At 44.5% G+C, this 23,528-nt stretch overlaps 1 protein-coding gene across 2 annotated transcripts in view; it reads right to left on the reverse strand.

Annotated features, from left to right (window-relative positions):
• Positions 1–1,741: 1,741 nt before the first annotated feature.
• rab30 (RAB30, member RAS oncogene family) overlaps positions 1,742–23,528 on the reverse strand; it is a 54,855-nt gene continuing 33,068 nt past the window's right edge. Inside the window, exons 1-5 of one of the 2 annotated variants that reach the window (XM_012956714.3) lie at positions 8,743–8,876; positions 8,564–8,664; positions 7,466–7,549; positions 4,296–4,479; positions 1,742–2,562 (exon numbers count right to left, since the gene is read on the reverse strand). In XM_012956714.3, coding sequence (XP_012812168.1) covers positions 2,312–2,562; positions 4,296–4,479; positions 7,466–7,549; positions 8,564–8,656 — 612 coding nt within the window. In that variant the 5' untranslated portion in view covers positions 8,657–8,664; positions 8,743–8,876 and the 3' untranslated portion in view covers positions 1,742–2,311. Of the gene's footprint in view, positions 2,563–4,295; positions 4,480–7,465; positions 7,550–8,563; positions 8,665–8,742; positions 8,877–23,528 lie in introns of those variants that run through there. The other variant, NM_001006108.1, reaches the window with a different exon arrangement.

Consider the following 23,528-nt stretch of genomic DNA (forward strand, 5'->3'; position numbering starts at 1 on the left):
TGCTGTTAAACTGTTCGCTCCACTGAGGAACAATATGGCAGCTCCCATTCATACAGCAAATACAAACCTTCCTCTAATATCTCTCCCTGCTCGGTGGGTTGGGGACACTTACACAGGTACCCATACCCACGTACCCTTACGTACCTTTCCCCCCCCCGTACCCTTACGTACCTTTCCCCCCCCCCGCACCCTTACGTACCTTTCCCCCCCCCCCGCACCCTTACGTACCTTTCCCCCCCCCCCCCGCACCCTTACGTACCTTTCCCCCCCGCACCCTTACGTACCTTTCCCCCCCCCGCACCCTTACGTACCTTTCCCCCCCCCGCACCCTTACGTACCTTTCCCCCCCCGCACCCTTACGTACCTTCCCCCCCCCCGCACCCTTACGTACCTTTCCCCCCCCCCGCACCCTTACGTACCTTTCCCCCCCCGCACCCTTACGTACCTTTCCCCCCCCGCACCCTTACGTACCTTTCCCCCCCCCCGCACCCTTACGTACCTTTCCCCCCCCCCGCACCCTTACGTACCTTTCCCCCCCCCCGCACCCTTACGTACCTTTCCCCCCCCGCACCCTTACGTACCTTTCCCCCCCCGCACCCTTACGTACCTTTCCCCCCCCGCACCCTTACGTACCTTTCCCCCCCCCGCACCCTTACGTACCTTTCCCCCCCCGTACCCTTGCCACACCCAGTTGCTCCAACAAGCCCAGGCCCACAATTCCTTCAAGGTTTTCATTGTCCCCTTTATATTTAGTAAATTTAAGAAAATTATTTTATTTTATTTTTTTTTTGTGCAGATTAAAGTGAAGGAAGCAGAAATACACATTCCACGTCCGTGACAAAGTTAAGGTATTTGCTTGTTTCCATAGTAATCGATGGAATTTCTGTGGGTAGGCAGTGGATAAACCTTTACCGGCTCTTTCAGCAGGAAGGTGCCCATTAACTTGTTTATAAGCGCTCTGATGGGTTTGTGCGCATATGTCCTCCAAGAAAGCAATTTTGAATTTTTTTAATCTGAATTTTCAAGATTTACCCCAAGATTTACCAGGTACCCCTGGAACTATAGCAGGGTGACTATTACCCCAATGTTTCTATATATCTGTAACCTTGTTATGGGCTAAGGGGGCCCAGCCTGAAGGCCAGTTAGGGGGAAATTTGGGGTGAGTGCTTATTTACTGCTGTGGGTACCGCTGGAACTATAGCAACAAACTGGGTGCTGAATCCCCCCCAAAAATATATATATATATATATATATATATATCATTCCATGCACTGATTCCTACCAGGTGATTGTTAGATGCTCCACTCTCGTATGTGACCTTGTGGTTAACGTGGTATAATGTGAATCTCAGATTCTGAACACATCTTATACAAGCCACAGACTCTGCCCACTTGCCCGTTATTGTATTTGCATCACGTGGTATAACCGGGTTGAGGAACATCTTATTTCATTACTTCCACCCTTTTTTGTTGAATTTCACATGGTATAGTTGGACCAATGAGGGCAAAGAATACCTTGACATATTAGCCCTACCCACTTGCACATAATTTTAATCATCATAGGGAAACGCACTAACATATAAAGAAGACCACGTCATTCAGGTCCCACCACAAACCCATCATTCCAACTGTATGTTCCCCATGATAGACCAAGGCAAACCACGCCTAGATCTGAGAAGCACCCACTTTTTTTTTTTGCACTGGGGTGCAACAGTCACACTGAAGGAAAATAATAACGCAACAACCTTAAAACATTGTATTTCCAAAACCTCTGCGCCAAACCTGACCTACCGGTCAAACATCTCACGAGTGAAACAACATGTCCACCATCACTCTCAAGCATGGACAGATGTTGTGCTGTAGTAATAAATCTGAGAGACGAGGTTGAAGAGATCCTGAAAATGAAAGACAGTCTAAAACAGTTCTTAAAAATAAAATAGTTCTGGAAATGAATATATGCATTTTCCCCCTATCCGGATACACAGATACTAGTGGTTTCTACTTGGTCTTTGAAAGAGGCTTTTCTATTTACTAGGAAACAAAATGGTATCCCATTCTGAAGCCAAGGGGACCCACGATGCTCTGTAGGCCGCCCATGGCAAACGGAGGGGATCTTTCCCCACATCTGATTTATTTCCACCTTGGTTGGCTTATCTCCAGAAGAAGCGTCGGATCCGTCATGCTTAAGCTCAAAAACCTGGAGCGGTTTGGGTGACTCGGAAGGTCCGAATCACGGGAAGGTTCTCGTCGAGCGTCTCCCAGCTCGCGCTTAACGTTTGCGTACGCTTGGCTCTTCCAACTGGGCCGTGTATTTAATTGAAGTTGCAACAGTTCAAATAAGTGATGCTCTTCCCTTCTCCCGGCAACGAGGAGTCTACATTGTTCACCAACGCATTTTGCCGCGCCTCGCTGATCAGCCGGCACGCTAAGTCCAGGAAGAGTTTCTCAACATTGTCCGACTCTTTGGCAGAAGTTTCCAGATAATACATGTTTTGAGTCCCTGCAAATTCTTCGGCCCTCTGTTGGGAGACCTCCCTCCTTTCCGCCAGGTCAATCTTATTCCCTAGGGGAGAGGTTAAACAAAGCAAATGTAAGGGTTCTAGCAAAGAGTCCACTTTAATATAGTTACATAGGGTTGAAAAAAGACCAGAGTCCATCAAGTTCAACCCTTCCAAGTAAACCCAGCACCCACACCCTATACTTACCTATCTATACACTCACATACATAAACTATATATACAAACACTAATACTAACTGTAGATATTAGTATCACAATAGCCTTGGATACTGTGCTTGTTCAATAACTTATCCAGTTCACAGTTCAGCCAAGGGGGTGATGGGAAATGTATGAAGCTCTAGCTCAGACTCAAGTGAAAAGTGATCACCATGATACTATTGGATATTAGTGCTCATTGTGCTTAGCCGTTCTAGTCTAAAGTCACATCTCTGTAATGGCAAACCTAGAGAGATGCTCCTATTGAGGCATTGCCTGTATACTAAAATATTCTCAGGACAACGACCACTTGGTAAGAGAACAATGGTGGCTTAGCCAATACTAATAAGTGCAGGTGTAAGATCCCTTATCCGGAAACCCATTATCCAGAAAGCTCCGAATTCCCTTTTCTCTGTAATAATAAAACAGTACTTGTGCTTGATCCCAACTAAGATATAATTACCCCTTATTGGGGCAGAACAGCCCTATTGGGTTTATTTCATGGTTAAATGATTCCCTTTTCTCTGTAATAATAAAACAGTACCTGTACTTGATCCCAACTAAGATATAATTACCCCTTATTGGGGCAGAACAGCCCTATTGGGTTTATTTCATGGTTAAATGATTCCCTTTTCTCTGTAATAATAAAACAGTACCTGTACTTGATCCCAACTAAGATATAATTACCCCTTATTGGGGGTAGAACAGCCCTATTGGGTTTATTTCATGGTTAAATGATTCCCTTTTCTCTGTAATAATAAAACAGTACCTGTACTTGATCCCAACTAAGATATAATTACCCCTTATTGGGGCAGAACAGCCCTATTGGGTTTATTTAATGGTCAAATGATTCCCTTTTCTCTGTAATAATAAAACAGTACCTGTACTTGATCCCAACTAAGATATAATTACCCCTTATTGGGGGCAGAACAGCCCTTTTGGGTTTATTTAATGGTTAAATGATTCCCTTTTCTCTGTAATAATAAAACAGTACCTGTACTTGATCCCAACTAAGATATAATTACCCCTTATTGGGGGCAGAACAGTCCTATTGGGTTTATTTCATGGTTAAATGATTCCCTTTTCTCTGTAATAATAAAACAGTACCTGCACTTGATCCCAACTAAGATATAATTACCCCTTATTGGGTTTAATTAATGTTTTATTGATGTTTTAGTAGATTCAAATTACAGAAAGACCCCTTATCCGGAATTCTGCATTCTGGATAACGGGTACTATACCTGTTAGGTTAGTCTTGGAAACAGAGGAAGTTGTTCCTACTAAAGCTACGTCTGTGCAATTCCATTTATAACTGGCCACATCTCACATCTCAGTAATTAGACCACACCCTCTTATACAGTAGGTCACTCCCCCTATTGGCCTCCACCAGAGGAGGGCTGTGAAAATATCTAAGGAATAGTGATGTGTGGGCCAGCCTGAAACCTGTGGGACCCATGGGTATCTGCCAACACTCAAAACCCAAATTGTGCGTTTTGAAGCCTCTATAGATCTGTGCCTGCCCTGCCCTGCCCCCTTTGTGATGCCAGAGATGGGCGGGTCTTTTTTTTAAGCTGCCACTTACCCACAAGCACAGTGATGACCTCGCTGTTGGCGTATTGCTCTATCTCCCGTAACCATTCTGGAAGGCACCGGAAAGACTCCTCACAGGTTATGTCGTAGGTCAGGATCAACGCATTGGCACTTCGGTAATAACTCTGAGTGATGGAGCGGAACCTCTCCTGGCCAGCCGTGTCCCAGATCTGTAGCTGTATAGGACAAGAGAGGAGGAGGAGGAGGGTCATTTAACCTTCATCAGCTCTCACATATGCTTATGGCCAATGCATTGTAGACGTATTTAGCCTTAATAATGGCAATGGTGATCTGGCCAAACATGTAATTGCCAGCTGGTTTGGGCAGGCGTGCAGTTGGCTAAATCTGCTTGACCTTTGGCCAATAGATCCCATAGGGAACTGTGTAATGGGGCTGACTGTGGACCAACTACACCAGTGTTCCCCCTGTAGGTGATCAGATTTTCCACACAATGAGATCAATATCTAACAATTCTGATACAATATCAGTTGGGAAACCAGACATTTTGACCCATTCTTGGACCATTAGTCAAGAAAGCCACCAATATCTCACTTTGACAATATTACCTAAGGGTTCCATCCGTGATGGCCATCCTGTTGGCCTAAAGCTGTTGTAGAACTACTATCTCCAATATCAATAGCAGTGGCCCAGTAGGTGTAGGCGGAAGAGGCCACATTGTGCCTCAGGTGCAACTGGGAGTTTTCAAGAGGGAGCGAGTGGACAGTGTTAGTGGGGTGTACAAGCTGACTGGCAGAGTGGGTGGGGGGGGGGGGTAGATTTATAAACCATGGGGGACTGGGGGTGCAGCAGGCCAACTAGCATTGCCTTGGGCGCCAACACTTCTTGGCCCTGGCTCTGATCTGGAGACTTTCCACGCTGCTTAAGAGTTGCCAACTGGACTTCCCTCAAACAGATACTAACCCAAACACATGAGTTCTAGATTTACAATCGAAAATTTGGAATGGATATAGAAGCTATAGAAGGTTTTCAAATGATCCTTCAAAAAGTAGGAATAAATCCCATGTTTATATGCTGAAATCCAGCTGCAAAACTGTTCTACTCTTTCTGCATCATTTGAATTCCTGGCAGGGGAGGAGGGACTAAAACACTGATGTTACAGATTGTAACAACTTCCCCACAGCTTACAGACAGCCTGCAGGAACTACATAACCCACAATGCATTGCACTGGGATGTTCCTTCCCTTATTGGCATCACGTGTGCAGGGAATTGTGGGATTGGGAGGGTGCAGGCTGGATGGTAGCTCTATGGTTGGTGGGGGGTTCACACAAATGATACAAACTATAAAGGAACAAGAGAAAATGAGGTGCCGGTGGCCCTAAAAATGCCCCTAGGCACCATGGCTGCCAGCGACCCCTGTAAGACAGCATAGGAACGGCAGGGGCATCAGTTCCAATTAATCATTTTCATTTAATTACATTGCTGGTCATTGCAGCTCATTAATGAACAGGACGTATGCAGATTTGGGGGGCGCCGGGCCAATTAGTTTTATTTGGATTATTCCCTACGATGCTGTTCCAAGAACAAAAAAACCCCCCTACAAGGGATGAAACAGCTGCAGCGTGGGCCCACGGACAGGGGATAGAATGTTCTTCCACTGCCAGAACCTGACTATCAATGTTCTACTGTACAGCGGATCTTTATTCTACGGAACAACGTACCCGACAGGCGCGACTGCCTTTTGCTTTAGATACAAGTGACTCCCTGGCAGAACCACAGATATTCCGCGTTGTACGGAAGGTTCAAGGTTCTCACACTTAAAAGAACATTTTATCTGCGTTTGATTGGAAGTTGAAATGCTCAGATACGATACAATGGGAGACAAACGCTCACCCTATCAAAGCTGCATGGAACCAGGGAGCCAATAGCTGCCATGGACTGTGCCCGTTTTGCCCCAGATACACGGACTGCGGGCACGGCTGGGAAAATAGTGTCGGCCTATAATATAGAGCAGTGATCCCCAACCAGTGTCTCGGGGGCAACATGTTGCTCCCCAACCCCTTGGATGATTTCCTTGGGTAGGTTTCCTACCAAATAAAGCCCCTGTAAGCTGATAGGGTGCATAGAGGCCCCTAATAGCCAATCACAGCCCTTATTTGGCTCCTCCATGAACTTTTATGGTGTTTGTGTTGCTCCCCAAGTCTTTTTACATTTGACTGTGGCTCACGATTAAAGATGCCCATACACGGGCCGATTGTAGCTGCCGATATGGGTCCCTTAGACAGATTCAGCAGATAATTGGCCCGTGTAGGGGCACTAACGACAGGCCTGCCCGACCCACATCTGGCCTGAAATCGAGCAGGTTTGAAATTTAGTTGGATCGGGGGGCGCATTGGCTTGTTGAACCGACGGACGCCTATACCCATCATTATAATTCTATTGTTTGGCCCCAGGGCCAAACGAACGAATTAGCCCGATATCGCCCATCCGTTGATGGGGATTTCAGGAGAAGATCTACTCGCTTGGCGTGTGTATGGCCACCTTAAGAAAGGTTGGGGATCCCCGATATAGTGTAATGTGCCAATGGCTTGCTATAGAATGCTGAGAGGCACGGGGGTCTCGGCCAATAGCCTTGCCTCTGGAGCGTGACTCCATACTAGGGATGCACCCAATCCAATCGGTCAAACCCAAATAACTGGGTTCGGTGCATCCCTACTCCATACTACTAAGTTAGCCCATTGGTTCCCTGGCCCCCAGGGTGGAAAGCCCTGCCAACAAACAAATGTGCCCCATTTTTACTCAAGATCCCTCCCCCAAAAGCCCCACCCCTTTTACGAGTTGCACTTTTACGTCTCTTGCGGTAGAGACCTGCAGAGATAGGACCCGTGCCCACTGACCTGCAGCCCAACCAGGCCCCCTACACACAACCGTTCCCCAACCTACCTGCAATGTGTTAACTTACCTTCTGACCTGGGGATCCATGAAACAGGAAGTGACATCTCCGTGGGCAGGAAGTGGCATCACTCCAGGTAAGGAGAAAAACAACATTGGGGGTGGGAGGTTGGGTACCAGTGGACCACCCCACAGTCAGGGAATGGGGGACTATCTTGTGGCCCCGCTGCCATAGGGCCCCTGACTGCAGTACCCCCGGATGGCAGCCCTGAAGTTATGAATGAAAAATACAAATACTGATAATAACTCACCTTTATCTTTTCCCCTTTTATTTCCACAGTTTTTATCATAAAATCAACACCTATGGTGGCCCCCTGGCCCGGGGGAAAGAGCCCCTGCAAGACAAGGAGGAACATTAGGGGGGGGGTATATAATACACAGACAATGTAATGAATGCAATGGGTTCTGCTTCTGAGTCCAGCAGTACAGGTCATTATTATTGTTCATCTTTATTCATCTCAGAATCATTTATACCACTGCCTGGTTGCTAGGGTAAATTGGAACTTAGCAACCAGATAGCTGGAACATAAGGCTAAAACATTGACCAATTGCAATTGCATTGAACACATGACCAATTGCAAATTGTCTCAGGAAATCACTACAAGTTAATGTAACGGTGAACTTTCCCTTGTAGCCTAATTCCTCCTAATGCTCCGGCACTGACTCAGCTTTATCCATTCTTTGGCCTGATCCTTTCTATGCAATGGGGAATATTTACTGATATTTCATTTGTAAAGCAATGATATGCACATACATCTTCATCTTATAGTGCTGTAGTCATGGCAACTTGGCATTTATGGGAATCATTGCTTAATTCAGAACATATAGTAGGAATATGGTCTGCATCAGCAGTATATCCGATCCCCATTGTAAGCAGCAGTCCTGCCCTGCTTTATGGCTGAGATTCTAGCTATCTGTATAACAGAGCATTCTGTCACAGTGGCACAGATCCTATCTGATCCCCCCATTGTAAGCAGCAGTCCTGCCCTGCTTTATGGCTGAGATTCTAGCTATCTGTATAACAGAGCATTCTGTCACAGTGGCACAGATCCTATCTGATCCCCCCCATTGTAAGCAGCAGTCCTGCCCTGCTTTATGGCTGAGATTCTAGCTATCTGTATAACAGAGCATTCTGTCACAGTGGCACAGATCCTATCTGATCCCCCCATTGTAAGCAGCAGTCCTGCCCTGCTTTATGGCTGAGATTCTAGCTATCTGTATAACAGAGCATTCTGTCACAGTGGCACAGATCCTATCTGATCCCCCCATTGTAAGCAGCAGTCCTGCCCTGCTTTATGGCTGAGGTTCTGTTACATATGCCCAAGCTGTGGGTACCCATCCTCACTTACCTGAGTGAAGCGTCGGACGAGACAGGTCTTGCCCACGCCAGCGTTCCCGATCAGCACGATCTTGAAGAGGAAATCATAATCTTCCATACTCATTTACGCGGCTGTTGGACACAAGGAGAGAAGGGATCAGCGCTGTACTGAGCAGCTCCACGGAACCGGCAAATAACTTTATCCCTCACCTTCTATTGCGCAACCAGTAAACACGCGTTTGTTGTGTCATTGGGAACTTTATCCCTCCAAGCAAACAGGCCAAAGGTCCGGCCTTAGCAAACAGCAACTAATGTGAACCCATTACTGAGGCCGTGACTTGTACTGTCTGATGCCCCAGAACTGAAGCGCTACTCCCTCTGTAATTAGCACTCATTCACCAACTGCATCTGATTGCCATTAACCCTATGCATGCTGTTATACTCAGGCTTATTTGCCCATAGCCTGTACAGAGAGATACCATAAAACTATGGCACATAGGGATTCCCCTGTACTAAGCACAATTCAGCATAAACAGCCCCCTAAGTTTGCTCATAGCCTGTACAGAGAGATACCATAAAACTATGGCAGCATAGGGATTCCCCTGTACTAAGCACAATTCAGCAGGAACAGCCCCCTAAGTTTGCTCATAGCTGTACAGAGAGATACCATAAAACTATGGCACATAGGGATTCCCCTGTACTAAGCACAATTCAGCATAAACAGCCCCCTAAGTTTGCTCATAGCCTGTACAGAGAGATACCATAAAACTATGGCACATAGGGATTCCCCTGTACTAAGCACAATTCAGCAGGAACAGCCCCCTAAGTTTGCTCATAGCCTGTACAGAGAGATACCATAAAACTATGGCACATAGGGATTCCCCTGTACTAAGCACAATTCAGCAGGAACAGCCCCCTAAGTTTGCCCATAGCCTGTACAGAGAGATACCATAAAACTATGGCACATAGGGATTTCCCTGTACTAAGCACAATTCAGCAGGAACAGCCCCCTAAGTTTGCTCATAGCCTGTACAGAGAGATACCATAAAACTATGGCACATAGGGATTCCCCTGTACTAAGCACAATTCAGCAGGAACAGCCCCCTAAGTTTGCCCATAGCCTGTACAGAGAGATACCATAAAACTATGGCACATAGGGATTCCCCTGTACTAAGCACAATTCAGCAGGAACAGCCCCCTAAGTTTGCCCATAGCCTGTACAGAGAGATACCATAAAACTATGGCACATAGGGATTTCCCTGTACTAAGCACAATTCAGCAGGAACAGCCCCCTAAGTTTGCTCATAGCCTGTACAGAGAGATACCATAAAACTATGGCACATAGGGATTCCCCTGTACTAAGCACAATTCAGCAGAAACAGCCCCCTAAGTTTGCTCATAGCCTGTACAGAGAGATACCATAAAACTATGGCAGCATAGGGATTCCCCTGTACTAAGCACAATTCAGCAGGAACAGCCCCCTAAGTTTGCTCATAGCCTGTACAGAGAGATACCATAAAACTATGGCACATAGGGATTCCCCTGTACTAAGCACAATTCAGCAGGAACAGCCCCCTAAGTTTGCTCATAGCCTGTACAGAGAGATCCCATAAAACTATGGCACATAGGGATTCCCCTGTACTAAGCACAATTCAGCAGGAACAGCCCCCTAAGTTTGCTCATAGCCTGTACAGAGAGATACCATAAAACTATGGCACATAGGGATTCCCCTGTACTAAGCACAATTCAGCAGGAACAGCCCCCTAAGTTTGCCCATAGCCTGTACAGAGAGATACCATAAAACTATGGCACATAGGGATTCCCCTGTACTAAGCACAATTCAGCAGGAACAGCCCCCTAAGTTTGTTCATAGCCTGTACAGAGAGATACCATAAAACTATGGCACATAGGGATTCCCCTGTACTAAGCACAATTCAGCAGGAACAGCCCCCTAAGTTTGCTCATAGCCTGTACAGAGAGATACCATAAAACTATGGCACATAGGGATTCCCCTGTACTAAGCACAATTCAGCAGGAACAGCCCCCTAAGTTTGCTCATAGCCTGTACAGAGAGATCCCATAAAACTATGGCACATAGGGATTCCCCTGTACTAAGCACAATTCAGCAGGAACAGCCCCCTAAGTTTGCTCATAGCCTGTACAGAGAGATACCATAAAACTATGGCACATAGGGATTCCCCTGTACTAAGCACAATTCAGTTTAGTATTAAAAGGCATCTAATCCTGCTGAACAATAAATAACTTTGTAAAAGTGAATGATTGCTAGCCATCAGTCGCTGCCCCTTTCATACAGTGTAGCAGAACTGTACGTTAAAGCCATTTTACTGAATCTTTCTAATTAATAAAGGACTCACATCTCATCAATAAGTGTCCCATAGAGAGAAAAAATCCGATTTCAATTAAGCGAATAAAAAAATGATTATAGCCATTCCCCAGGACTCATTAGCCAGACTATAGCAGTGACCATTTTACATAACTCATGTGGTTTCCCTGCCAGTCACCTTGGCAACCGCATCACCGAGTAGCGCAGAGCGGCATCACCTGAATCGATATCTGCTTATCAGGATGTTTGTCACGGCGTTGGATACAGGGAGAGGCTCAGCCCTTATAATCATTTCATTCACACTTGTAGCGTTACTGGGGCAACAAATGATGCTCCAGGTCTAGTAACCCATAGCAACCAATCTTTGCTTTCAAACAGGTGGCCAGTAAATGTTGTAACTTTTGCCCTTGTTATGGTATAAACCAATTAGATGATTCATTTATAAACCCCAGTGTATGGGTCCCGGGAATCATAGGGAGAGAGATGGGGATTTAATATACACCATTATGAATGATATATTTTCTGTTTCTCATCTTCCTCCCACTCACGTTTTCCTCTCGTCCCTTTGGCCGGTTAATGAAAGAATCTTCGGCCAATGGATGGAAACAAAAGCTCCGGCGTAACATGGAAGCCTTCGACGCCTGCCAAGGCCAAGGGCACAAGAAAAAAACAACTCGGTGAGTCGGAATTTTTCATTAACCCACGCAGGGTCCCATGGAACAATAGACACCCCCTCATGTACAAATGCATTATTTTTCCCACGTTTCACCGCCGTTCGCTTGCGTCAATACACGGCCCCCTATTCTTGCACCAATAAATTACATTTTTCTGAATGCAAGCGTCATTTCCAGCACGCCAAGGACATTTTCCATCTGTATATTTATATGTGTTGTATATGCAGCGTCGGACTGGGCCGCCGGGGCACCGGGAAAAAACTTGTGTGTGAAGGCAGTGGAGTCATTGGCCCAAAACACTACTTTTTAAAGTACAGGTATAGGACCCGTTATCCAGAATGCTCGGGACCAAGGGTATTCAGAATAAGGGGTCTTTCCGTAATTTGGATCTCCATACCTTAAGTCTACTAAAGAATCAATAAAACATTAATTTGCCCCCAATAAAGGGTAATTATAACTTAGTTGGGATCAAGTACAGGTACTGTTTTATTATTACAGAGAAAAGGGAATAATTTAACCATGAAATAAACCCAATAGGGCTGTTCTGCCCCCAATAAGGGGTAATTATATCTTAGTTGGGATCAAGTACAGGTACTGTTTTATTATTACAGAGAAAAGGGAATCATTTAACCATTAAATAAACCCAATAGGGCTGTTCTGCCCCAATAAGGGGTAATTATATCTTAGTTGGGATCAAGTACAGGTACTGTTTTATTATTACAGAGAAAAGGGAATCATTTAACCATGAAATAAACCCAATAGGGCTGTTCTGCCCCAATAAGGGGTAATTATATCTTAGTTGGGATCAAGTACAGGTACTGTTTTATTATTACAGAGAAAAGGGAATCATTTAACCATTAAATAAACCCAATAGGACTGTTCTGCCCCAATAAGGGGTAATTATATCTTAGTTGGGATCAAGTACAGGTACTGTTTTATTATTACAGAGAAAAGGGAATCATTTAACCATGAAATAAACCCAATAGGGCTGTTCTGCCCCAATAAGGGGTAATTATATCTTAGTTGGGATCAAGTACAGGTACTGTTTTATTATTACAGAGAAAAGGGAATCATTTAACCATTAAATAAACCCAATAGGACTGTTCTGCCCCAATAAGGGGTAATTATATCTTAGTTGGGATCAAGTACAGGTACTGTTTTATTATTACAGAGAAAAGGGAATCATTTAACCATTAAATAAACCCAATAGGGCTGTTCTGCCCCCAATAAGGGGTAATTATATCTTAGTTGGGATCAAGTACAGGTACTGTTTTATTATTATTATAGAGAAAAGGGAATCATTTAACCATTAAATAAACCCAATAGGGCTGTTCTGCCCCCAATAAGGGGTAATTATATCTTAGTTGGGATCAAGTACAGGTACTGTTTTATTATTACAGAGAAAAGGGAATCATTTAACCATGAAATAAACCCAATAGGGCTGTTCTGCCCCAATAAGGGGTAATTATATCTTAGTTGGGATCAAGTACAGGTACTGTTTTATTATTACAGAGAAAAGGGAATCATTTATATTATATATATATATAATAATGCAGAATGCTGTGACTCATGTAACTCTGCCCCCCCCCTTCCCGCTGGCACAACAAATAATTATTAATGGGCTTTTCTCCAATTCGCTGAGCGTATGAATCATGTTCCGTGTCCCAATAATTCTAATGAGCTGAATTGTTCCCCTTAATATGGGAATGAGATGCAGCCCCCCGAGCGAGGTGCCGAGCCATCTGTCAGCCTTGTTTGTGCCGCTGCCGGCCGGGGACGCAGAATAACCCGTAGGTCTGTGCGTTGCTAATGGGCACGTATCCTCTGCATTAACTATTATTTATCCGATTATTGGTACTAGCGCTGATTGTGACAAACGGCGACCAAATTGCCCATCGCTCCATTTATTCCGTCTCCTGGTCCTAAACATCCATTTATTCCTCCTAAAGGGCAGCTCCCTCTCGCATGCAATCTCTTAAGCATTTAAAGGGAAAGTTAAGTCTGTTAGACTTTTGTAGATGGAAGGTATCCATCCAACTATGCAACTTTATTTATTATTCAAAAGTATTTACCCTTTGCCCCTCTTAAAACTGAAATGTAAAGGGGAACTCCACCCAAACACAACTTAAGCTTTTTGAAAAATAAACATGATTTCAAGCAACTTTACAATATACATCAATTAAAACAATATGCAGCCTTTTCATGGTGTTTAATGTAATAATCTGGTTTGGAACAGTTCCCTAAGCCCCACCCCCTGTTCCCTAAGCCCCGCCCCCTGTCCCCCTGCTGATCTGGCTGACTACTTTGTGACTTAAATAAAATGTAACAGTAGTCGCCTGTCCCTCAGCCTTCAGCCTGCCTCCTCCCAATCCCACAATCCCCTGCTGCACACGTGATGTCAATAAGGAAAGGAACATCCCAGTGCAGTGCATTGTGGGTTATGTAGTTCCTGCATGCTGTCTGTAAGCTGTGGGGAAGTTGTTACAATCTGTAACATCAGTGTTTTAGTCCCTCCTCCCCTGCCAGGATTTCAAATGATGCAGAAAGAGTAGAACAGTTTTGCAGCTGGATTTCAGCATATAAACATGGGATTTATTCCTACTGTTTGAAGGAACAGATTACAGGGATAGGGATATTAGGGGTTTCTGTGTCGTGTGGGGCTCTTTAACTAATTTTGGTTCGGAAGCCGGAGTTCCCCTTTAAAACTGTGTCTGGTTGCTATGGTCAGCCATAGCTTTCAACTTGGCTCTACTGCCATTGCCTCTTCCAGCGATGGTGGCTAGTGACTATATAAATAAATGATACTAATAATCTGCAGAATATTATCATTTTGGTGTGAAATTCCACGGAGACTTGCGTTCCGGGCCCTGTTACTTTTAATATACCGTCGCGAGAGGGGAACCATAGCCGCCAGTTTGTATTACGTTGACTGATGGCTGCGGGGAGCATTGTGCATGTATCCAGGCAACTGCTTAATAAATGGATAATTATCTGCCAAAGGAATAATTACTCGGCTTTATTATGAAGGGGGCGGTATAATAACGGGATTATTGGAGACGTATTTCGCTCTGTATCCAAGAGAGCGCGGCGATCCTCCGAACAAAGAGTATTTTATGGAAAGAGGGAGTGTTGGGACGGGCACGGCCCTTACCCCCCGCCGGGGCATTAATGGCGCCAATAATTGATCATTTCTATAGAGTAGGAAGTCACTGGGGCATCTACCAAGCAGCATTCTGGGTCAGCTCCTAGTCCTTCCTAATGCCGCGACCCTTTAATACAGTTCCTCATGTTGTGGTGACCCCCAACCATAAAATTATTCCTAAGCCCATCGGAAATATGTGTTTTCCAGCTTAGGTGACCCCTGTGATAGGGTTGTTCCACCCCCAAAGGGGCCCCGACCCACAGGTTGAGAACCGCTGCCCTAGGGAGTCCAAATGGGGGCGAGCGGCCAGGGTAAATTACCAATGGGGGCCAGATCTGGCCCGCGGGCCGTAGTTTGAGGATCCCTGAGCTACAGGGTGCAGATGCTAGCTACACAACTGAGAAATTGGGAGAAAGTTAAAGGGCGAACAAGCTAAGAGAAAACTCCCAGGAGATGAAAGTGCATATAGATTTTCTCTCTCTCCGGTTTGAAGCACAGGAGGCATTTTTTAATCAATCAGATTACAAAATATCAGCTATTTTTCCCCATTTTCTCATGCTGCAGGCTCAGTGCTCTGAAGATTTCCCTCCCCCCCCATCAGACCTGCATCTGTCTATACATTCGGCCGGCCGAGGGCTTGGCCGCAGGTGACGTTTCAGGATCTTATCAGCAACTGTCAGTTCTGTAGGGACTCGCCCTGCGTTATACACCAGTCACTCAGAATTGGCTCTTTACCCCATATATATATATATATATACTGTATGTTTTATATCTGCACACATTGTCCTTTACTCTGGATTTATAAGTACAATGGAACTACCTGTAAAGGGAAGGTATTCAAGTTCTGCCACAAGGTTACATGTTGAACGGTATAGAAGACATTAAAGGGGAACTGTGGCTTCCAAACCTATATTTGGTAAATAGCCCCCACTACACAGAAACCCCTAATACCCCTATCCCTGTCATCTGTTCCTTCAACCAGTAGGAATAAATCCCATGTTTATATGCTGAAATCCAGCTGCAAAACTGTTCTTCTCTTTCTGCATCATTTGGAAACCGGGCAGGGGAGGAGGGACTAAAACACTGATGTTACAGATTGTAACAACTTCCCCACAGCTTACAGGCAGCATGCAGGAACTACATAACCCACAATGCATTGCGCTGGGATGTTCCTTTCCTTATTGACATCACGTGCGCAGCAGGGGATTGTGGGATTGGGAGGAGGCAGGCTGAGGGCAGGCGACTACTGTTACAGTTTATTTGAGTCACAAAGTAGTCAGCCAATCAGCAGGGGAACAGGGGGCGGGGCTTGGGAACTGTTCCAAACCAGATTATTACATTAGACATCATGAAAAGGCTGCATTTAATTGATGTATATTGTAAAGCTTCTTGAAACTATGTTTTCTTTTCAAAATAAAAGAAAATGAACTTTTTTATCTCTACATAAAATGAACTTTTTTATCTCTACATTCCACTTGAACCACAAGACAGTGTTACCCAGAAATCCAAAGTCTATTTATTGGATGCGGGTGATGATCGAATATGGACCAAGCTGTGGGGTTCCGGCCAGAGGGGGTAACTCAGCTCCCAAGTCCTACCAGCAAAGGAGGTGTACAGAACTGCCCCAAAAGCAAGTACTATTAAGCTTTATATTTCTTTTTAGGCTCCTCTCCTATTTATATTCCAGCTTCTCATTCAAACCTCTGCCTGGTTGCTAAGGTAAACAAGACCCTAGCAACCAGATAGCTGCTGAAACAAAACTACAAATGAAAATTGAAGACAAATTGCAAAATGACCCGCTCCAAGCTGTTGCTCCCCCGTTGCCCTCCCCCAATCACAGTACGCATGCAGAAGGGGAGGGGCTGGGGGTAAGTGTGTGGGAAGTACCCCCAAGTGGGCCTCGCACACCCCATTCCGAGCAATGTACCCTGGTAATGAGTCTGTACCCACCGAGGCAACACAATGCACAAATGACAGAATTTCAAATAACCTTCGCTTTGGTTTAGTTGCCCTTGAAAATGAACTTCCACAAGGACTGAAACATAACACCCGCCGGGATTGAACTCACAGCTCCGGAGATTTACTGTCCCCTGGGCTCGGGCAGAACATGTCCTTTTAGGAGAAATTCTAATAACCAGCTGGTTTCCATGAGAATATTCTGCAAGCCGGCCGGGATGTATTAATGAATGTACTAATAAGCGTTAGTCACAGATATGGGCTTGAGGCGCGACTCCGGGCTCGGATAAACCCAGTCTGGCCCCATCGTGTGGCACCCGGGCCCTCGGTACAGCAGCACCTCCCCGCCCGGGGGATTTAATTAGCGTCTCCGTGCCTAATTGGGCCAAGGGATGGGAAATGTCACAGCATTACAGGCTCCAAACAGACTGTCACCGTGTTAAAGGGGATATAAACCCAACAATAAATGAAAAAAATCTATAATTCTAAGCAATCAGTATAGAGACATTCATGTTCTACGCCCATTAGTGTTGCCATCTTTTGTAGCTTCTAATACTGGCCAGGGTAGGGGGGCGTGTCTACGAGAGGGCAGGTCGATGATGTCAGGGGCAGGGTAATGGTGCAATGGGCTGAGGTTGTGATGTCATAGGCCACAGTCAGCTAGGGAACTTAGTGAGTATTGCTGGGTAGGGGGAGGAGCTGGGAGAGGGATTTGGAGGCGGGTAGGGGTGTTTCAGAGGTTGATCGGGGGCGGTCTGAGGACTAGTTATTACAAATTTACCAGCAAGTACATTTTGAGAAATTTGCCACCTTCCAAGCGACGTCATAAGGCCAGGGTAGGTGAAGTCAGGGGACGGGGCAGTGACATCAGTAGGCGGTAGGGTTGCCACCTTTTGTAGCTTCTATTACTGGCCAGAGTGGGGGCGTGTCTATGAGAGGGCGGATCGATGATGTCAGGGGCAAGGTGATGTCATGGGGGTGGAGTTGTGATGTCACAGGCCACAGTCAGCTAGGGAACTTAGTGAGTATTGCAGGGTAGGGGGAGGAGCTGGGAGAGGGATTTGGAGGCGGGTCAGGGGCGGTCTGAGGGCAGAGGACTATTTGTTGCCACCTTCAAAATCTGCCCAATCCGGACAGCGACGTCATAAGGTCAGGGTAGGTGAAGTCAGGGGGCGGGGCAGTGACATCAGTAGGGGGTAGAGTTGCCACCGGTCACGTATTCAATCCACAGCAATTATTGTAGATGCCCGTTGCATGGCGGCACATGAATCAGTTCAGTCTGCAGCATGCATCTAAATGAATTGCTAATCAGCCGTGCATCAATGGGCAACCCCAGGCACTGCCCGGGCAAGTACTCCAGGCCCCAAGTTCATTACAAAAGTGCGCCCACTAGGGGCAAAAATGTAGCTTTAAAACTCATTGGGGGGGTAGGGTGCCTAACAAACTGTCAGCTTTGCTTGTCCTTTAAATAGCAGGGAAATGAAATACAGTCATTATAACAGGGCGCTGCAAAGCAGATTAATACGAAGTACCTGATTGGCCAGGGGCCACTTCTTCCCATGGGGTTAATAGACTGGATAACTGCAAGTTTATTGGAGGGAAGAACACACAAACCAGAGAGAAAACACTTGCCCTGTTGTCACTTTCCCTCTGCAACTTGGGAGGAATGTGTTTCCGCTACACAATATTAACTCCAGATGGCGCCTCCGTGTACCCACGACATGGTGATTAGGGCCCACAGCCTGCCAGGGAGGGAGCTGCTATGGCTGGTAGCCAGGCACCACTACCCTATAGCAATAATAAACTATTCATCATAATAAAGGGGATATTAACCTCTGCTGTGCCATAATGACAGTAAAGGGGAAGTAAACCAAAGTACCTTGTGTTTTGCCGATCAAAGGGAATCTCCCGATATCAGCAGAGTAATGAAATGAATTCGAAAGAATCGGCCAATGGCTTGGGGGCTAGAGAGGCTTTCATTTTTAATTTCGATATTTACTCCTGTAACCCTTTTGCTGCCAGTGTATAAGGGTTACAGCACGTTGCCATGTAAATCTAGGCCCGGCACTGCAGGCTCTAGGGTCCCACCCTGGTCTGCGGCACTAACGGGGTTAAATGAAACACGAGCGATTTAAGTAGCAGCGACAGGATCATTATTGTGTTATTAACTAAAAGATGTTTCTCCATCAAATTAACCCATCACCGAGGCTGTTTCCAATTCGGATTAATTTCTCGGCTCATTTAGCTCTAAATGGGTTATTAATCTAATTAGGACGTACAGCGGCAGCCCTATACTATAGATGTGACTAAGGGAGGGAGCTGCCCTATGGTTTCCCATGGCAGAAGCTTACTGTCTACTCTATATATTTATATATCTCTATTTATTTGTTTGGCCTGGACAGAATATTCCTTCTCTGTATATTTGTATTAATGGGGTCGTTCAGCTTTGACTTTGTATAATGTAGAGAGTAATATTCTGAAACAATTTGCAATTGGTCTTCATTTTTTATTATTTGTAGTTTTTTAGTTAATTCATTTTCAGTACAGAAGCTCTCCAGTTTTGAGTTTTTAGCAGCTATTTGGTTGCTAGGGTCTGAATTACCTTAGCAACCAGAGAGGGGTTTGGATGAGAGACCATTATTTGAATAGGAGAGGGATTAAATAGATAAGAAAGTTACAAAAAGTAACAATAACAATAAAACTGGAGCCTCAAAGAGCAATAGGTTTTGGCTGCCGGGGTCAGTGACCCCCATTTAAATATTGCAAAGAGTTGGAAGACAACACAAAGGTAAGGGGAGCACTCACCAGGATAGCCAGCCACAAGAAAGCTTTTCCGTGCTGTCACGCTTGGTGCCGCCCCCGATAGGGCCAAAAATTTCCAGAAAGATTTTTAAAAAAGCGGAGCACTGGATAGCTGATAAAATCAAAATTTTATTTCCATCATTTAAAATTGAATATAGACCAGAGCATATTCATCCCTTGGCTTAACGCGTTTCGTGGATAAAACACCACTTCCTCAGAAGCCCAAATTGTGACCCACCCCCATGCTTGTTTAAATAGGCATAACACACACCCATTGCCACTTAACAATCCCCCACTTAACCCTTAAGGTGCGACAGAGTGTATGAAGGTGGAAAAACTTTTTTATGTGTATATATGAAAAACCCATTATATAAAAACACATGAAGCCCATAAATCAACAGGGAAAAGGTCCACGAATAGAATGCTAAAACCATACAATGAATCTGCATAAAATATATATATAAGGATGATAATCAGTAAAAACCATAGAAAATTGATACATTTTGGAACAGTGAAATATATCTTTCATAACTTGCTCCAACTTAATGAACATGGCCCTTAGACCGTAGTGCCCGGCCGGAATCCATATCCCGCCCATATCCACACATATATAAACTTGAGCAATATGCATATACATCAGAAAATCATTATTAATATCAACAGAAACAGGATAGCTCCCATTCCCTATTGAGACCCCCATACTGCTCTGTTGTTTTCAAGCGATAGATCCAGAAAACCTCTCTCTCCGAGAGCCTTCTATCTATATCTCCTCCTCTACAATTTATCCTGGGTTTATCAATAATCTGGAATGTCACTCTACCCTTACTCGCATGTATCTCAATTAAATGTTTAGCTATAGCTGATCTGGTGTCATTTCTCTCCACTGCTGATAAATGCTCTAAAATCCTTGTCCCAGCCTTACGAATTGTTTTACCTACATATTGGGCACCACACTCACATGTAGCAAGATATATGATACCCTTTGACTGACAATTAAAATATTGAGGAATGCTGAACGTATGCCCTGTATAAACACATGTAAATTCCTTTGATACCTTCATAACTCCACAGGCCTTGCATCTCTTTCTACCACATTTATATGTGCCCTTGTGGCGCAACCAAGTCGCTTCTTGATCTCCATTCTTTGTAGAATAAAGACTTTTGGACACCCAGGAGGCCACATTTCTGGCCCTCCTAAATGTAAAATAGGGAGTTTTGTCCAGTATTTTTTGTAACACCGGGTCCTGCATCAAAATGCCCCAGTATTTGGTCACACTCCTCTGGATATCATACACCCCACGACCATAAGTAGTACAAAACCTAAGTTTCTTAGTTGGCCCCCGTCTGCGTGCCCCATCTGTTCCAGTGGGATGTAATAAGCTTATCCTATCGGTGGCCACGGCTCTATCATAGGCCATTTTAATCACTTCCGTGTCATACCCCCGTTGGGTAAACCTATCCCACAATTGCATAGCCTGTTGGTGGAAGGTATCCCAAGAGGAGCAAATGCGCCGAAGGCGTAAAAATTGTCCCACCGGGATACCTCTAATACAAGCCCTTGGGTGACCACTTTTGGCATGTAAGAGAGTATTCCGTGTGATGGGCTTACGGTACAAATCCGTGGTCACCACTCCCTCAACCGTGGAAAAAGCCACATCTAGAAAGGGAATCACCACCGGATCAGTGTCATAGGTGAATTTGATTCCCTCCACTACATTATTACAATAACCCACAAAGGAGTATAGGGAGGAGACATCACCATCCCATACCCCGATGCAGTCATCGATATAACGATAAAACCGTACTATCTGTCCCCGATAGGGATTTGAATCGCCAAAGACGTGGAGCCGCTCCCACCAACCCATAAAGAGGTTGGCATATGTGGGGGCAAAGGAAGCCCCCATTGCGGCCCCACGTCTCTGGAGATAAAATCTCCCATCAAAGGAAAAATAGTTAGTATGTAGGAGAAAATAAACCGCCTGTAAGATAAATTCCATCTGTAGTGGAGGGAAACCCCCTTCTTGTTCTAACCAATATTGTATAGATTGTAAACCCAAAGTATGATCAATGGAAGAGTAGAGAGCAGCTACATCCATTGAGAACCATCTGTAGTTTGGTTTCCACTCTAAATCTGCCAGCTTATTGATGCACATAGTAGTATCTCTTAGATAAGTTGGTAGCTGCAGTACGAAAGGCATAAGTAATTTATCTATGTAACAAGACAGCCCCTCATTCAATGACCCTATACCCGCCACAATCGGACGTCCCTTCACATCCTCCAACGATTTATGCACTTTCGGGAGGGTGTGAAAGATAGGAATAGTGGGGCTTGTACAATAGAGATAATCATACTCCTTTTGACTAAGCACCCCAGTAGAGAGCCCTTCCAATAATAAGTCACCAAGTAATTTCTGAAAACGTGGTGTAGGGTCATTCTCTAAAGGTGTATAGGTATCTACATCTAGCAATTGACGCATCACCTCAGCTTCATATATCCCTGCATCTAAAATCACCACCGACCCCCCCTTGTCCGCTGCTTTAATAACAATTTGCTTATTAACACTTAATGATTTGAGGGCCCTACTCTCTCCTGGTGTCAAATTTCCAAAATTAGATCCAACCTGGGATCTACCCCACTTATCTACCATCCTATCAATATCTTGCTGTACCAATTTCTGGAATAAATTTATATAGTGGCTTTTTGATTGTATCGGATAATATTCTGATTTACTCTTTAAATTCGTATGCACAACCGGTAGGTTGTCTATATCTGCCACTGTATTCTCTTTATGTAGATCCCTTAAAGTTTGTATCGCACATATATCCTGAAAGTCAATAGAACATAATATAGGCACTTGTTTAATTTCGTTCACTCCATCCCCATTGGGTTCTAACCCAGACTGGTCACTGATCATATCCTCCTCCAACCAAGGCTGATCATCCCCTTTCTCCGCAAAGTGTCTACGCAGCGTGATCAACCGTACAAATTTATTGAGATCCAATATAGCCGTAAATGGATCACACTGCATACTTGGAACAAAATTAAGACCTCGCGAAAGTAGTTTGTGTTCATTATCCGTAAGAGTGTATGAAGAAAGGTTAATAATGTTAGTATTTTCCCTCTTGAAGGTATCAAAGGAATTTACATGTGTTTATACAGGGCATACGTTCAGCATTCCTCAATATTTTAATTGTCAGTCAAAGGGTATCATATATCTTGCTACATGTGAGTGTGGTGCCCAATATGTAGGTAAAACAATTCGTAAGGCTGGGACAAGGATTTTAGAGCATTTATCAGCAGTGGAGAGAAATGACACCAGATCAGCTATAGCTAAACATTTAATTGAGATACATGCGAGTAAGGGTAGAGTGACATTCCAGATTATTGATAAACCCAGGATAAATTGTAGAGGAGGAGATATAGATAGAAGGCTCTCGGAGAGAGAGGTTTTCTGGATCTATCGCTTGAAAACAACAGAGCAGTATGGGGGTCTCAATAGGGAATGGGAGCTATCCTGTTTCTGTTGATATTAATAATGATTTTCTGATGTATATGCATATTGCTCAAGTTTATATATGTGTGGATATGGGCGGGATATGGATTCCGGCCGGGCACTACGGTCTAAGGGCCATGTTCATTAAGTTGGAGCAAGTTATGAAAGATATATTTCACTGTTCCAAAATGTATCAATTTTCTATGGTTTTTACTGATTATCATCCTTATATATATATTTTATGCAGATTCATTGTATGGTTTTAGCATTCTATTCGTGGACCTTTTCCCTGTTGATTTATGGGCTTCATGTGTTTTTATATAATGGGTTTTTCATATATACACATAAAAAAGTTTTTCCACCTTCATACACTCTGTCGCACCTTAAGGGTTAAGTGGGGGATTGTTAAGTGGCAATGGGTGTGTGTTATGCCTATTTAAACAAGCATGGGGGTGGGTCACAATTTGGGCTTCTGAGGAAGTGGTGTTTTATCCACGAAACGCGTTAAGCCAAGGGATGAATATGCTCTGGTCTATATTCAATTTTAAATGATGGAAATAAAAGTTTGATTTTATCAGCTATCC

This window comes from Xenopus tropicalis, chromosome 2 (genome assembly GCF_000004195.4).
Source record: "Xenopus tropicalis strain Nigerian chromosome 2, UCB_Xtro_10.0, whole genome shotgun sequence".
NCBI lineage: Eukaryota > Metazoa > Chordata > Amphibia > Anura > Pipidae > Xenopus > Xenopus tropicalis.